The sequence below is a fragment of the Acomys minous genome, assembly GCF_964271855.1.
Source record: "Acomys minous genome assembly, chromosome: 9".
Taxonomy (NCBI): Eukaryota; Metazoa; Chordata; class Mammalia; order Rodentia; family Muridae; genus Acomys; species Acomys minous.
Window position 1 is genome coordinate 31,107,952 of NC_140490.1, and position 15,068 is coordinate 31,123,019.

Sequence of the window (15,068 nt, forward strand, 5' to 3'; positions counted from 1 at the left end):
CTTTTTTGTTTATATGTTTCATTTTTGTTTTGGTTTGGTTTTTTGAGAAAGAGTTTCTTTGTGTAGCCTTTGCTGTCCTGGACTCACTTTGTAGATAAGGCTAGCCTTGATCTCATGGAGATCTGACTGCTTTTGCTTCCCTGAGTGCTGGGATTACAGGTGTGTGCCACCATGCCTGGCTAATTAGTATGTTCTTACAATGCAAAATAAGGCTTTGCTTGTTAAAAGTTTGGACAACTCCAAATTCCAAATGAGCATGATGTGATTTCATTGGTTCTTTTATTTTGATTTTTTTAAAAAAATGCTTTACTCCAATGCTGAGGATTGATTCCAGCCTTTTTCATGTTAAACGCCCACTAGACCCCTGTGCTACATACATCTCAAGTCGCCACTATTTGTGTGTCTGCACAAATATCATGTAACTCAGTACTTACTAAGAATACATGAGCTAAGAAAAAGAAAGGCCAATGTACAAATACATCCAGGAAAGTCAATGTACAGCTCTGCTTTACAGGGATCACAAAATGCAAAATGAGGTTTGATGCTAGCCATTTTCTGAAGAGACACCTGTAGTAATAGTAAAAGAAATAATGTGAACTCCAACTACCATGCTTATTACATTGTCACATTTAAGATGCTTACCCACGACAGGTTAAACGTCTGGAAGAATGCAGCTATTTTTAAGATGGAAATCCTCCCCACAGACTGTCTCCTAATACCTCACAAACAAGAGTTAGCATCTTGAAAAACACCACAGTTGGCAAATCACTGTGGCCAAGATCAAGGGTTATAGACAGAGAGGGAAAAAAAAAACCCACACATACAGAAAGGCTCAGATGGTGCTGTTGTTTGGTGTGGTTTATGCTGCAAAAGTGCACAAGCGGGAAGCTTGGACCCTGAAGTAGCTGCACTGAAAGACAGTGAAACCTGGAAGAGGCAGAGTCTGGCGGGAGGTGACAGAGGTGTGACCATCTTCACAGAGAGGGATGAATGCTACTATCACTATCACAGGAGTGGGGAAATTTCCACAAGAATGGATGATTCTTTTAAAAAGGGGAGGAGGGGCTGTTCCTCCTCGCTCTCTGAGCACATCAGTTTTCTTCCTCAAAGCTCCTGCTTCCAACTTTCTCTGACCATTGGATGTCATCTGCCACAGTACGGCCCAGCTCAGGGACTCTCCTGCCCAAGATAGCAGTCTACTTTACTTGGATTGCACAGTTAGTAGAATCATGAGGAGAGGAAACTCCTTTCCGTTATATATCGCCCAATGTTAGGTATTTTGTTATAGCATCACAGAACAGGCAGAGACACGTGGATGACGGCTACTGCGGCACTATTCACCATAACCACATCACAGACTCAACCTCCATATCCCCAAAGGAAATGTGCCCTCTATGTACGATGGAACTGCTCACATCTGTTAGTAAGAACAAAGTTGTATCACTCTCAGGAAAGTAGACACAACTGGAGACGATCAAAAGAAGCAAACTAAAGCGGCCTCCAAAGACAAATATGCTTCCTTTCCTTTGCGGTTCCTAGATTTTATGTAGTCACATAAAACCATGTGTATATATGGATTAAATAAAATTGTCTAGGGGAACAAAGTAGGTTAAGAGGATGGTGGGGAGTAAGGCTGGGGGGGGGGAGGGGGGCCCAGAAGGAATAGGGGAAGTGGAGTGGGGCTGTATTCAACCTAAGGTTTTATTTTTTTTTAACTTTTAAAAACTTAAAATTCTTTCTCCCTTGCTTGTTATCATATTATGTAAAAACTTAGTTAAATGGATTTCTACCAAACTAGAAAATGCCTATGCAAAGTGGTCTGTCCTAACTAGAGTCCCACTGCATATAAGAAGTTCCTGAATCACCAATGACATCTTCATGCATCCCATGTTTCCATAGAACTTTAAAGGAAGGAGGAAACTGGCAGCCATCAGAATCATAAGGTAATGATATGCCCACAGAATGTGAGAGAATTTAGGACCAAAGGCTTCAACTAAGGACAAAGGAAGCAGAACATAAGGCTTCTAGAAGGTAACTATTCAGGTCTTTGCAAAGTGAAGAGCAGTCTCGAGCACTTACACACACACGGTAGCAAGGGCCGGTGACAAATACATCTCTCTCTACCTCGGCAACGTGAAGCCAGCATTTGCTTCTCCACTAAAGGATAGACTTCCTCTGTAGAAATGTTGGCTCTACAGTTTAATAGCCAATCTAATTAAATTTTATTGTATTTTTAATATGTATGGTTGTTTTGCCTGTGTGTATATCTGTGTACCGTGTGTGTGTGTGTGTGTGTGTGTGTGTGTGTGTGTGTGTGCGCGCGCGCGCGCGCGCGCACAATATGTGTGTAAGGCCTGTGGAGGCCAGAAGAGGATGTCATAACCCACTGAGTTAGTATTACAGACAGTTGTGAGCGGCCTGCAATATGGGTGCTGGGAATTGCAGCTAGGTCCTTGGAAGAACAACCAGTGCTGTTAACTGCACCAGCCCCTCATCTATCTAATTTTGGCATAATTTACATTGGAAAAAGCCAAATGCCTCAGTTTCTACATTTGCAAAGAAATACTATCTGGAAGGGTTTTGGGGAATATTAAGGAAGAGTCTATGTAGCAGGTGCTCTGTCTGTCTTTGTTGTCTTACACAGGGTGTGTTCCCCAAGTGCTAGTCGGCTAGCAGTATTTAATGCTATAAAGAAGCAGCTTTTGAACTAGTTTATCTGGGGTAGGAGAGAAAGAGTGCAGAGTTGTCACTGGCCTCTAAGCTTGGAATGTCAAGTTCACATTCCCAGTGTATGGAAATGTGATCAATGAAGGCTCCCTACACCAACATATTCCAAGGGTTAGCATCTGAGAAAAAAAAACAACACAGAACAAAAAACAGTGGGACTTAGTCATAAAACTCAACAACCCCCCCCCCCCCCCCCCCCCCCCCCCGGCTTGGGAGATGCAGGAGAGTTAAGGGAGACAGTGGCGGCTATCAGCTATACTCTCAGAGAGCCAGGCCTGTCACCAGTTTCCTAGTCACTATGGAGTGACTGAGATCTCCAGGTCTGAGGCAAGAAGAGTCTAAGACATGTATCAGAACAAATGGCTAGAGCAATTCTAAACTACCACTTAATGTGCAGAAGTGAAGTACTTGGTAACTGTCCTTGAAGTGCAATGATTTAATTAAAATAGATTTTCACATGGTCACATTCAAAGAACTCAAGTCTCTTAATTATGTAATGCTTTGCCAATAATTAAATAGTCCTCTCTAGCATCTAGTAGGAGGGATTGTGAATCACGGGCTATTTGCAGACAGGCGATGTGCTGAAAACACCTGATAAGGCTATAAATTCCGTGATGTACGTCCACAAATCGCCTCCAAAACCGCATCTGAATATTAAGAATGACTCTGACTTTCACTTAATGGTGAGTTCTATGAAATCAATTAACTGTTAAAATAGCTTAATTGGAACATATGTATTTTAATTTGTGTGTGTATATTAAAAAAGTCTTCTTAATCAACCCAAAACATTTTAAAATTACAATTCTAGGTAATGTAGTGAAAGAACTGAAGTTATGACAGGATGAACGCGAGGATGTGCAAGGGGTGGGTGGGTCCTCAAACAGCAGCGACTCTCAGGGAGCACAGTCCAGTCATGCTGGGTTGATGTGTATTTGCTGGAAAGCAAGCTAAAGGTGGAGTTCTTCAACACCAGTGCATGTTTCCGGAAACAGAAACATTTTTAGGGTGATTTAAAATACCTCAGGGAGGGGGGCAGTGAGAAGGCGCAGTAGGCAGAGGTGCAGGGTGCAAGCCTTGATGACCTGAGGTTGACCTCTGAGGCGAAGGCTCATAGTGGAAGGGAGATAAATGCTTTCTAAAAGCTGTTCTCTGATCTCCATACCCATGTCATCTCCCCCTTCCCCCCCTTGCCCCACACTCTCTCTCACCAACCAACCAAATAAATAAAAATAAATAAATAAATACATTTAATGAAAACAAGAGCGGTGGGGAGAAATTTTGGCAGTTGAACACAATTACTGACACATACCCCTGTCGTGAGAGTTTTTGGTTTCTTTGAAAACTCAGTTATGTTATAAAAACATGTTTTCTTTTAATCCTAGGTGTGGCTAATGGTGGGACTGCCTCAGAACATCCACTACAGCAGACTGTTTGCCTCCTGTGAGCTCTGAGAGGGGCATGGTCTTTGCTAGTTGGAGATAGTTTAATTCTGGGGACCCTGAGAAGATATAAATGCCAGAGCCCAGAGAAACGGGGTATGAGCGTGTGTCCTGAGGAAGAACGCAGCTGCTGCTTCCTTCGGCTGCTCCTGATTACTATGGTTACAGTGTGGTGAGAAGAAGTTGGAGATGTCCTGAAATGAAGATTGGACTTGCCCCAAGGAGCCCAATGACTCTAACCAGCAGGAAATAGTCTAAAGAGACCTACGGCTTCTGTTCTGTCCCCACTAACCTTCTTTCTTTCCCACCTGGAGTTGGAGTGTTGGAAGAAATAAGGGCTGGAAGGGAAGTAGAGGTATAAAAACCCCAATGAAATACATTTTTTAAAAGGTGCTAAAATACCCCTACCTCCTACTTCACATAACTAGTGAGGAAAAAATTAGAGCTGTCTCTAGCTGTGATAAATAATTTATTGTTAATAAACAAAAAGCAGAAAAGTTCCTTGGGAATATGTTTTTTTAAAAAAAAAAAAAAAACCTATTTAGGTCACCATGAATAAAAGCATGATTTATGCTTTAGTATTGGTGGCTGGTATAAAAAGTGGAAGAAAAGGAAAACCGAGAGAGGCCAGTTCCAAAATTCATAACTGGAAACTACATGCTCTTAAAATGAAATATTCATCACTATGAAATTGCACGGAAGGTATAACTGCACCTTTCACTTGATATTTTATCTACCTGACCTGGTCTGGGCTCCCTTTGTACTAAGGACAGAGTGGCAGTCACTGCTGAAAAAAAGTCTCAAGGATGGTCCTCTCCCAAATGTTACTGCTCCTGATTACGTTTGAAGGTAGGGTATTAATTCTAGGCTCCCTTTGAAATTTTCATGGACTCCAGCAAAGAAAAGTTGTCTGATGAACACCGCAGAACGAATGAGTCAACAAATGAGTAAATGAATGAAGGGGGGGGGGAAGGGCAGGATGTGAAGCGAAAGTGAAGGAGAAAAACAGAGATGTATGTACCAGCAAGAGGAGGGAAAACCAAAGACACAGTGGATCCACTGAAACAGACACCAGCCATCAGGGACCACAGCTAGACCTTAAAGGACACATAATGAAGAGCCAGCAAGATAAGCCACAAAGCCTCATCAGTTACTGACAAACAGAAAAGCATTTTGGTGGGAAGCATTGCAAAATAATTCCCAGACACAGGTACGTATACATCCTCACACAGCCTTGGTTACTAAAACATTCCTTTGGGCCTCTGAATTCAGTAGTGAAAAATTTTAAGACCTGTTGCTCCTTCAGGACCGCAGACACAGAGACAGAAAGGCATCAGTATAATACTATGCTACATTAGATGGTTCAGTGGCGCACAGACTGGAAACCGTCAGTTTGAGCGAATCGCCAGTCTCACCTCACTCCCGATCCCATTGCTTGACCATCTCAAGAGCCGTGCTCTTCTGAGATAACCAGAATCTTCATGGGTGCAGTCTAAAGAACCATCTGGATGTCCTTTTTTCCCCCGAAATACAATCACGGGTGGAGTGCGCAACCTCTGCAGGCTTTCTCTAATTGAATCCTACCGAGCACTTCCTTGATGATCCGTATCTGAGGCAAAGCATTGACATGAGGGCTTGGGAGAGGTGGGTGGGTGGCTGGAAACCAAAAGAAGAGTAGCCACAGACCTCTGCTTCAGATAGCTTACCTTCTACTCTTCCCAGGAACCACACCTCCTAGTGAGAATGCCCAATACTTGTTCACTGATGGGCTATCACGTCACCCCACTGTAACCAACCCTGAAGAACCTCACTATTCAGGTCAACTAAGTATTTGCACATGCACGTTACAAGACCAGCCACATACAAAAGATGCCATGATGAATAGGCCCCTTGGCCCACAATGAGCTCATAGTACAGGGGCCGGAGGAGGCGAGCAAAGTAACAGCATCCACACAAGATGTAAGGCTAGGAGCCACAGCAGGTCAAAAACAGGACAAGTCATATCTTCCCCTGATGGGTGGGGGAGCGGAAGGTGAAAGGCAGGGACGTGGAGAAACTGCTTTGGAGCCAGCCCTAGATGAATGAGTCACCAACAACTTCTTCCTTCTCCATGTCTATAAATAATCCCAGGTGCTGCCATTTCATTTAATTACTAAGCCTCTCCAGATGGAGAAAAATAATTAAGCAGTCTGCAGTGCCGACATGATATAAAGAACGGGTTAGCAACTCACGGGACATGTGAATTCTAATGTTTCCCTTTAACTCTGAAGTGAGGGCAGAGAAGGAAAGGGGTGAAAGACTTCAGGGACCTTAAGGAAACCCAAACAAATGCAGGTGAATCCTGGGTAGAATCGAAACAGAAATGAGAACGTAGTGGGACAAAGGGTGCAGTTCCACCGGCCAGATGAAAGCAGAGCTGCTAAGATGAAATGGAGGAAGCACACTAAGAGATCCTGAAGATGGGCTGTCAAAAAGAAACCCTTCAACTGGGCCAGAGAGACAGCATTTAAATGCACTTGCTCTTCCAGTTCATTCCAAAGAAAATGGCAGCTGTACCACCATATCAGGCAGCTCACAGCCAGCTGTAACTCAGGCTTTTTTGGGGGTGTAAGGTGAGAGGGCCCAATAATCTTTTCTGTCTTCCACAGACTCCTATACCAACATGGCATACACATACATATAAACTTGAAAGTTAAAACCAATGTTCATAAAAGGAGAAACACGTCAAGAAAGATCATTTATATACAAGTGCAGCACAATGTATTTATTTCTTAGAAATACACCAACTGGCTGGGTCTCTACTGACATGGGAACCATTTTGTATCTTTGTATTCAGAGCAGATTTAGAAGTGACCCTATCCAAAGACTGAAACATGAGAGAAAGGTGTCTAGGCTAGCTGACTCCTAACCATTTACGTATTAGCAACCTTGAAATTCCCTAGACTCAATGACAAATGAAGGACATGTCAGACAGTGGAAGTGATGGCTATGACTGGGACATTGCACTAAAGAGCCAATAAGTCAACAGTCCTCCATGTTCTGTGCAAATGCATCAGTAAGCAAATCTATAGGAGGATGGCCGCAACTTCTGCTTGCTAGATTGAAATCCTTCAGGCAGTCATGTGGCTAAAGAGACCACCTTAGGCCTGGTAGGAAAACAGGAAAGTACAGAAGGAATGCTGGTGAAGAAACAGCTTATAAATGAGAAACAAACAAACAAACAAACAAAGGGTGAGCCTAATTTAAGGGTTTTGATAAAAACTACAACTGTACACAGAGCACGGTTATCCTGAATACTACCAACTCTCCTCTCAAAACTTCAAGTGAAGCCAATTATATCTTTTAGTACATTATTTTAAAAGCAAAGTATCATTCCACAAATTGCCCAATTATTCTGATTCCAGCTCATGTAAGCATGGGTATACTCTTACTTGTTTAACCAGATAACTCATGGAAGGCATTACAAAAAGAGGGTAGCTTAAAAGAGGGCTTTAATAATTCTCAGAGCATTTTACATCTTTATCAGCATTCAAACATGGTTAACAATAGAGAATATTCAAATTTTTACCCTAAAAAAACGAAGATAATTATTTTAATTTTTGTACTTACACTAATTATTTATTCTCTGGAATGGTTTAACAACAAATTCCTTTATCCTTTGCCAAGTGTTTATTTCAAATATTTTTTTAAAAAATATCTTTTAAGATGAAACTTTACTCTTATCTTTTATCTTCCAAGGGCTCTGAGCCCAAAGGTGATCTGTGTGATGTAAAGAAGATGTGGCCTATAATCTGGTCACGTTCCCGCCAGGTTACCAGCAAGCACCCAGCAAGTGACTCTCAGCTTTGTGAGCCAGCACTGTGGTCACATTCGGCTGATGCAGCTCTCTCTTTTCTGCACGTGGAAGCGGTTCCTCTGCCCTCCATCCAAGAATCACTTGCACAAGGCCTGTCTTGCTACATTTTCACTGTAAGACTCTGAGGTTGACCTGTGACCCCCTGCCACTCAAAGTTTCTGCAGCTCATGCCCAGCATAGAGACACTAGGAGGACGTAGACATGCTCAGATGGAAGTCTCTGCATGGAAAGTACATCATATTACAATGGGAAGGCACATCCCTCCCAGACAGACAGACAGACAGACAGACAGACAGACACCCCATCTTGATGAGCATTAGGGTATCAAGACATTGTATGTAAAAGTTCCCATACTTAACTTTTTAAAAACTTTACATGTTCAACAAATCATGTCTATGATCTGTAATAAAGCTAGGGGCATGAAACTAGGTTTAAGCCAAAACAAGGTCCCTAGGTCTACCTGCTGGGCTTGTGCCGATACAATGCTGTGGCAGCATTAGGAACCTTACAGGTTTAACGACGCTGTGTGTAGAGTAAGTCAACAGGAGGACTGACATCTACGTATACACTGATAACATGGCTGCTCCACGGTATGGCTACAGGGAAGGATTTTATCGTAGATATGAAAGAAAGAACAGCCAGAGGCATCTGGAAGAGTCCAGAGCAGAGAGACAAATAGACTGATCACAACCAGGAAATGGACGTGGCCATGAGAAAAGCGGAACAGAGCAGTGAGAGAGAAGGGGTTGGGGGGGGGGAGGGAGGGAGGGAGGGAGGGAGGGAGGAAGAAACAGAGACAGAACATGATGTGTGGGTGGGGTGGGAGGATACACGTGTGTCACTGCATGTTGTGAATGTCACAGAACATTTGACTCTCTCCTCATACTTTCATGTGGGTTCCCAATGGAACTAAGGTCATCTAACTTGCACAGCAAATGCCTTTACCCACTAAGAAACATCACCCGTTTAAGACCCCTCTATATTTTAGACAAATAACAAATTTTCATACTTATGATTTTTTAAAAGATTTACTTTTTTTGTTTTAAATTATGTTTATATGTATGTTTGTATGTGAGTGATACACCTGAATGTAGTGGCCTAGTAAAGGTTAGCAGAGGTTATCAGGTACCTTGGAGCTGGAGTTACATATACACATATATGTACACACACACACACACACACACACACACACACACACACACACACACACACAGGGAGGGGTTTCCACCTTACATTATAACCTGATACAGGAGCTATGAGCAATGATCAATATGAACATAATGAAAAGAGAAAAGAGCTGAGTGCAGTGGCTCACACCTGCAGTCCCAGCACACAGATGCGAATGCAGGAGGATTATGGTGAGTTCCAGATTAGTCTAGCTTATAATGTGAAACAAACTAAACAAGAGATGGAGAATAGTGATTCATATAGGAACCAACTTGGAGAGTCTCGGGAAGGCTGGGTTACCATGGGGATGTGGAGGGAAGACAAGGTCTTTCCCAGCAAGTGGCAGATGCTGTTTCTTAGTGCTTCTTCAGGTAATGTGAAATATCTAGGTTGCTTGAAAGAAAACCCCCTCGTTTTTATCTGCCTCTTAATATTCTGAAGGAACCTGTTCAAAACGCGTCAGCCACGACGTGAGTTAGATGATAAATGTGTTCTTCAATCTGCACACAGTCAAGTAGCAATAAAATCAGAATAATTCATGCAAAAATTTTCATTATGTTTCTAAACATACTTATTTACATTTTAAATCACACATTAGACAATATGAAATATCTTTCATTTAGACAGGTGTGAACTAGAAAACAGATGCATTCATTAAACGTGGAACAATTCAGCAAATTAAGGGGAAAAAATACAAAGAACTCTCTGGTTGAAGTATTTCAGCCACCGTTAACTTACTTGAAAAAATACGGCCATGGCTCCAATTATTCTGTTCTCTGAAATTGCTGTTTGAAAGCTGTCAAAGTCATCTGGATTGTAAAAGAAAATCTGCATCTGTAAAATAGTTAAAACACTGTATTAGGAAAAATTTCAAACCTATGCAAAAGTGCTAGTACAATGGACCTGTGATTCCCACACACTAGGACCACAGCCCATTTATTCTGGTACCCATAGCTTTCCTTGGCTACAGCCTGTGTGAGCACATCCCACATAACATGCCACTTTACCCACATCCATGCTCCCCTGAAGACACAGTACTGCTGATGCATCCTTATGGCTATTTCCCAGTTCATGATAAACCTTCCCAAGATGCAAAGCTTGACCACAGTAAAGCACATTCAGGGAGGATACTAAGCCTGTGAGAGGTAGTCCAAGTGCTAAATGCTCAACACATGACAGATGAGTTGGGCATAAATGCAAGGGATTTCAGCTACAGCTCAGGAAACTATGTGTAACTCGTGATGGGGGTAGGCCAGACATTTTACAAAGAAAAGAGTATAATGGTGAAACAAACAAACAAACAAAAAACCCCAGTGAAATCATGTTTTATAGTTTACATTGTGCCTAAAAGCTATTCCACATATTACATCACTGAATGTACTTCAAAAGCTCTAGGAAGACGGGAATAAACGCAAGGAAAAAGAGCTCCAGGAAGTGCCCATCAAGTTGCTTCAGGCGGCACACCACAGGAAGCTGAACTCCAGATGCTCCCACAGCAACTGCAAGCATCTTCTCTTGCATTTAGCTCCATCTTCTTATCCAAAAAACCAACCAACCAAACAACAACAACAACAACAAAACAAACAAAAAAATAAAACCCAGACACATCAACTTAAATCACTGCACAGTGTCAATACTTCGGTGCACCTTGACATTTAAAAAGACTGAGCACAAAAGCATATGACAGAAGCACCCTGAGCCTGCGCATAGCTTTATTCCAGCATCCCCGCCTCCTTGTCTAGGAGACTCACTGGAAGGCAATGTTCTCCTCCACACCTTCCTCACATAGGAAGTCAAGTGCTTCTACTTGGCAGGGTCGATGCAAGGATGTGTTCATGCAAGACATGAGCGCAGTGTTACTGCACCCTGCTCAGATCCCAGCAGCACTCCATCCACCACCAACACACGGGGGTGGGGGGCAGGGGGGGTACGACACACCAGCAGACTTCTTCCAAGTCCCAGTAAGAGGGCTGGGGAGATGGCTCAGCGGTTAAGAGCACTGGCTGCTCTTCTAGACGAATCAGGTTTGATTCCCAGGATCCACATGGTGGCACACAACCACAGGTAACTCTAGATCTGACAGCGTCTTCTGGCCATGGACGCTAGGCACCACAAGCTGTACACAGATATACATGCAGGCAAAACACTCATACACATAAATAAAAATTAACAAAATAAACTACAATCCTAATGAGAATGCACTGGACTCAGTCTTCAAGAACAACTGATCCTTCAAGACCTCCTCAGATCTCCTACGACTGACAGATCACATCTCTCTCCATCTCAATACCCCCAGCTCCTGGATGGCATGCTGACATGGTTTGCAATGGAAATGGTGATCACATCCCAGCTGGGAGCTTGGAGAGTTAACAGCAAACAATAAATTCCCAACAGACAAAGCAAAATCAAGGTGATTCAGTATAGGCCAAAGGTGAATGGAGTCGGCATGACAAAATGAACCAAGATGCCACCAAAGAGGTGACAACTCATATCTGAAGGGTGAGATGAGGCTGAGCCATCAATTCATTTTCTAGGGACTTTCAGGAATTCATGGAAGGAAGAGACCGTTTTGGGACATTTTCTCCTTTAAAGCAAATTCATTTTCTTAAGACCTTGAGTTCTTACTAATGCTGCTGGTTTGGACAGCTTTGGACACCATGAATTTACACTAGCAAAAAATCCACCACTCAAGGTGCTAATTCAAACCACTCAATACTGGGTCAGTTGTTTCTGATTCGATGACACTAAACCCAGAAGAAGAAGAAAAAAAAAATCTCCAAACAAGTGTATTCAAAAAATTACACTTCACTTTCCTCTTAAAATTCGGACTCTCACAAGAGTAGATACTGAGTCTTTCTTACACTTCAGCCTCAACACAGCAGAGTGTTCAATGCACACCCTGAGGAGCCTGGGCTACAAAGCATGTTAAGACCTCTTCAAGGGCACTTTCATTTATGGCTCGGGAAGGAAATGTATTTTCAGAAAACATGTTTGAGTTGAGGCTCCACCCCCGGATAATAAAATGTCTCATAAAGAGACCACTAGTGCAGGTTGGAAATACCAATTTCCCTTTCTATTGCTTTCAAGTTGCAGCTTAGTGAATTATGCTAACATCTTAAGCTAGCCAAAGATATAAGAAAGTAAATAAAGGGACAAAGTTTTGCTGGATTAACTGGATTCTGGCAACTTCTTGTTGGAAGAGGGGGGAAAAAATCAGGGTAGAGGCTGGAAATTATTTTCACACAGACCTCTCTGGCAAATGTTTTTGGTTACTCCAGTCTTCAAGACCCTGGATTGGGTTTCTACTGAGTCCCTCTGACTTAGTTTTGCCTGCTGGTCACTTGTCATTCCAATGTCAGATCCTCAGAATCTCTGGTAGCCTGGAAGGTTTCTGCATTTATTCAAAAGCGACAGCCAAACCACAGGTGCATGCCTGCCATCCCAGTATCCGGGTGGCTGAGGCAGGTGGACACACAGACGATCTTGACTGAAACAAAGAATAACAGGAAGCAAGAACCACCATAGACTTTGCACACATGTGAGGCGTATTAGTTACAGTACTTCCTGCCAAAGACACGTGCTGCAAACAAGCCGAGGCCAGTGACAGAGATGTCTACTAACAAGGTCAACATGAATATGGCATGAGTTTATCCCAATACTAGGACTGTTTATCTCAATCATATCGCAAGGGTGACAGGCGACGAGCCTTCTCTACTCTAAAGCTTTTCATTTTCTTTTGGAAAGGAAAAGATCTCTGTAGGGAGATAGTGAAAAACCCAGTTCCTTGCCTTTCACACTAGTTTGGGCGTCTATTAATGATGTTCTAACTCTGTTTTTCCTGTGTTTGAGAAAGAGAGTCTCATACAAGAACATCCCTTCTCCAGGCTTCTCGTGTGTGTGTGTGTGCGCGCGCGCGCGTATGCTTGTGTGTGTGCATGCGTGCATGTGTATACAGACTTGCTTTGGTTCTCACTTTATTCGATACACAATGATGCTTATTCCTAACATTATTAGTTCGATGTTCAAACGGCTCCAGCTTTGCCCTGCAGGAGACCCTTCAAAAGGATTCCCCCACTGCGCAGCTATGCTCCCATCATTTTTTTTTTTTTTTTTTTTTTTGCTTATTTTTTAGTACCTCCTCCTGATAAGGCACATGGGTTTTGCCTCAACTTACATTTTATCTGTGCCTAACAGAAAAAGGCCATTTTTTCCCCTGTCAAATTCTGGTTTCTTTTGGTGGGACATGTGCTCTAAAGACCCAGGACCTCAGTATTTTCCAAATGTACTAAAATAGAGAGCTTTGGCTCTTCAAGAGCACGTTATAACTGAAGGCCAGTGCACCCATTCTGAATAGAATGCCCTCTGACAGGGAAAGAAAACTGAATCAGCTTTGCAAATGGAAGTCACATGGCTCTCTGTTCTCACAGAGACAGGCTGAATGAAACTAAAGTAAAAAGCCACTGACAGGCAGTGCACTGTGGGACAAAGTCACGCGCCCTGTTATGTCAACATTTCAAAGCCAGGCCTGATAAGGATGGGCCTGAGCATGCCCTACCAAGTGGAATGGAAGAACAAGAGAGCCTTCCAGGTTGTGTCTTACAGTATGACATCACATGACATTTGGAAAGTAGTAACTTACAGGGGACAAAAAATCAGAAGAAAATCTCATCTCTGGTCAGGACACATGTGCTGACACAGGCAGGGGAGATGCCCGTACAAGCTCTGGGCCATATGGGACGGGTGCAGAGATGGTGCTGACCACTGACAATGCTGCATGGCCATGGGTGCTAAGGAATGAAACACACACAGACTAAGATGCTCAATTTCCATCTCGGTAAAATTGACTCTCAGTGCGATGTGGTTTAACGTTTATTTCTTTCCATTTGCATCACTGCGCATGTAAAGCTGAATGAGCCACAAATGATCAATCTGAAATGAGAGGTGTATTACTGTTGTTGTTGCTCTTTCACACATTTATTGACCACCTGCAGCAGATGGAAGCGTGTGCTGTCACTCATTAACACACCACAAATGAGACATTACCATGAGTATCAGGCAAGAAAGGCAAGGCCTTGCATGGCCCCCAATGTCCAAAAATTTCAATTCTTTTAAAGCAGAAAAGCAACATTAGTATAGAAAAAAAAATGACCTTTTACCCTCAGAGATCAAGGTTTCCTTCCACCTGGCAGGAGTGTCAGCTTAATGCCAATTCTGTGTAAGACACCGTGACAGAAGACGGCACAGTCAGTGCTTAGGAAACCAAAGCAGCACTAATGAGACAAGCTTACCTTTTCCTTGAGTGCCAAAGTTACATAGATGTATGGAGAAAGAGCTTACAGCACAGTAGGTGAATCGTGGTCTGGTAAGCAAAGCCTAAATTAGCCCAGCAAGGGGGAGGATGGGACATCTTCATAAAGGTGAACTCGTTCTCTGTGTTAGGCTGATGTTCCTGACTCAGTTCTCGGGGGACTGTGACGATGGAGGCAAAAGGAAACTATCCCAGCTCAAGAAAGGAAAACCCTCATGTTCTCTGCAGATTCAGAAGTGCTACATTTATATTACCTCTGAGAGACCTCTATTTCCCTAACACACTCCCCATGCAAGGCAAGGGGGGAAATCACAGCAGAATAAATATGGAAACAACCCAGATGGCTCAGAGGAAAGGCAGTGGGTAAGTGATCTAGCTAACTGGTACCACTGGGAAGTGTCCGTACAGGAAATAACCGGAGCTGGAGAGATGGCTTAGTGGTTACAATTGCATAATGCTCTTCCAGAGGACCTGGGTGTGTAGTATCCTGAACCTACACTTAGCATCTCTGAAATTCCTATAAATCCAGCACCAGAGGATCCGGTGCCCTCTTCTGGTGCCAATGGGTAAT

General features: G+C 43.0%; 1 protein-coding gene across 2 annotated transcripts in view; it reads right to left on the reverse strand.

The window, feature by feature from the left end:
- The window catches only part of PTPRG (protein tyrosine phosphatase receptor type G), a 685,241-nt gene that overhangs the window by 194,086 nt on the left and 476,087 nt on the right, over positions 1 to 15,068 (reverse strand). For both annotated transcript variants that reach the window (XM_084795413.1, XM_084795412.1), the window contains exon 5: positions 9,928 to 10,023. In XM_084795413.1, the coding sequence (XP_084651539.1) occupies positions 9,928 to 10,023 (96 nt within the window). The remainder of the gene's footprint in view (positions 1 to 9,927; positions 10,024 to 15,068) is intronic.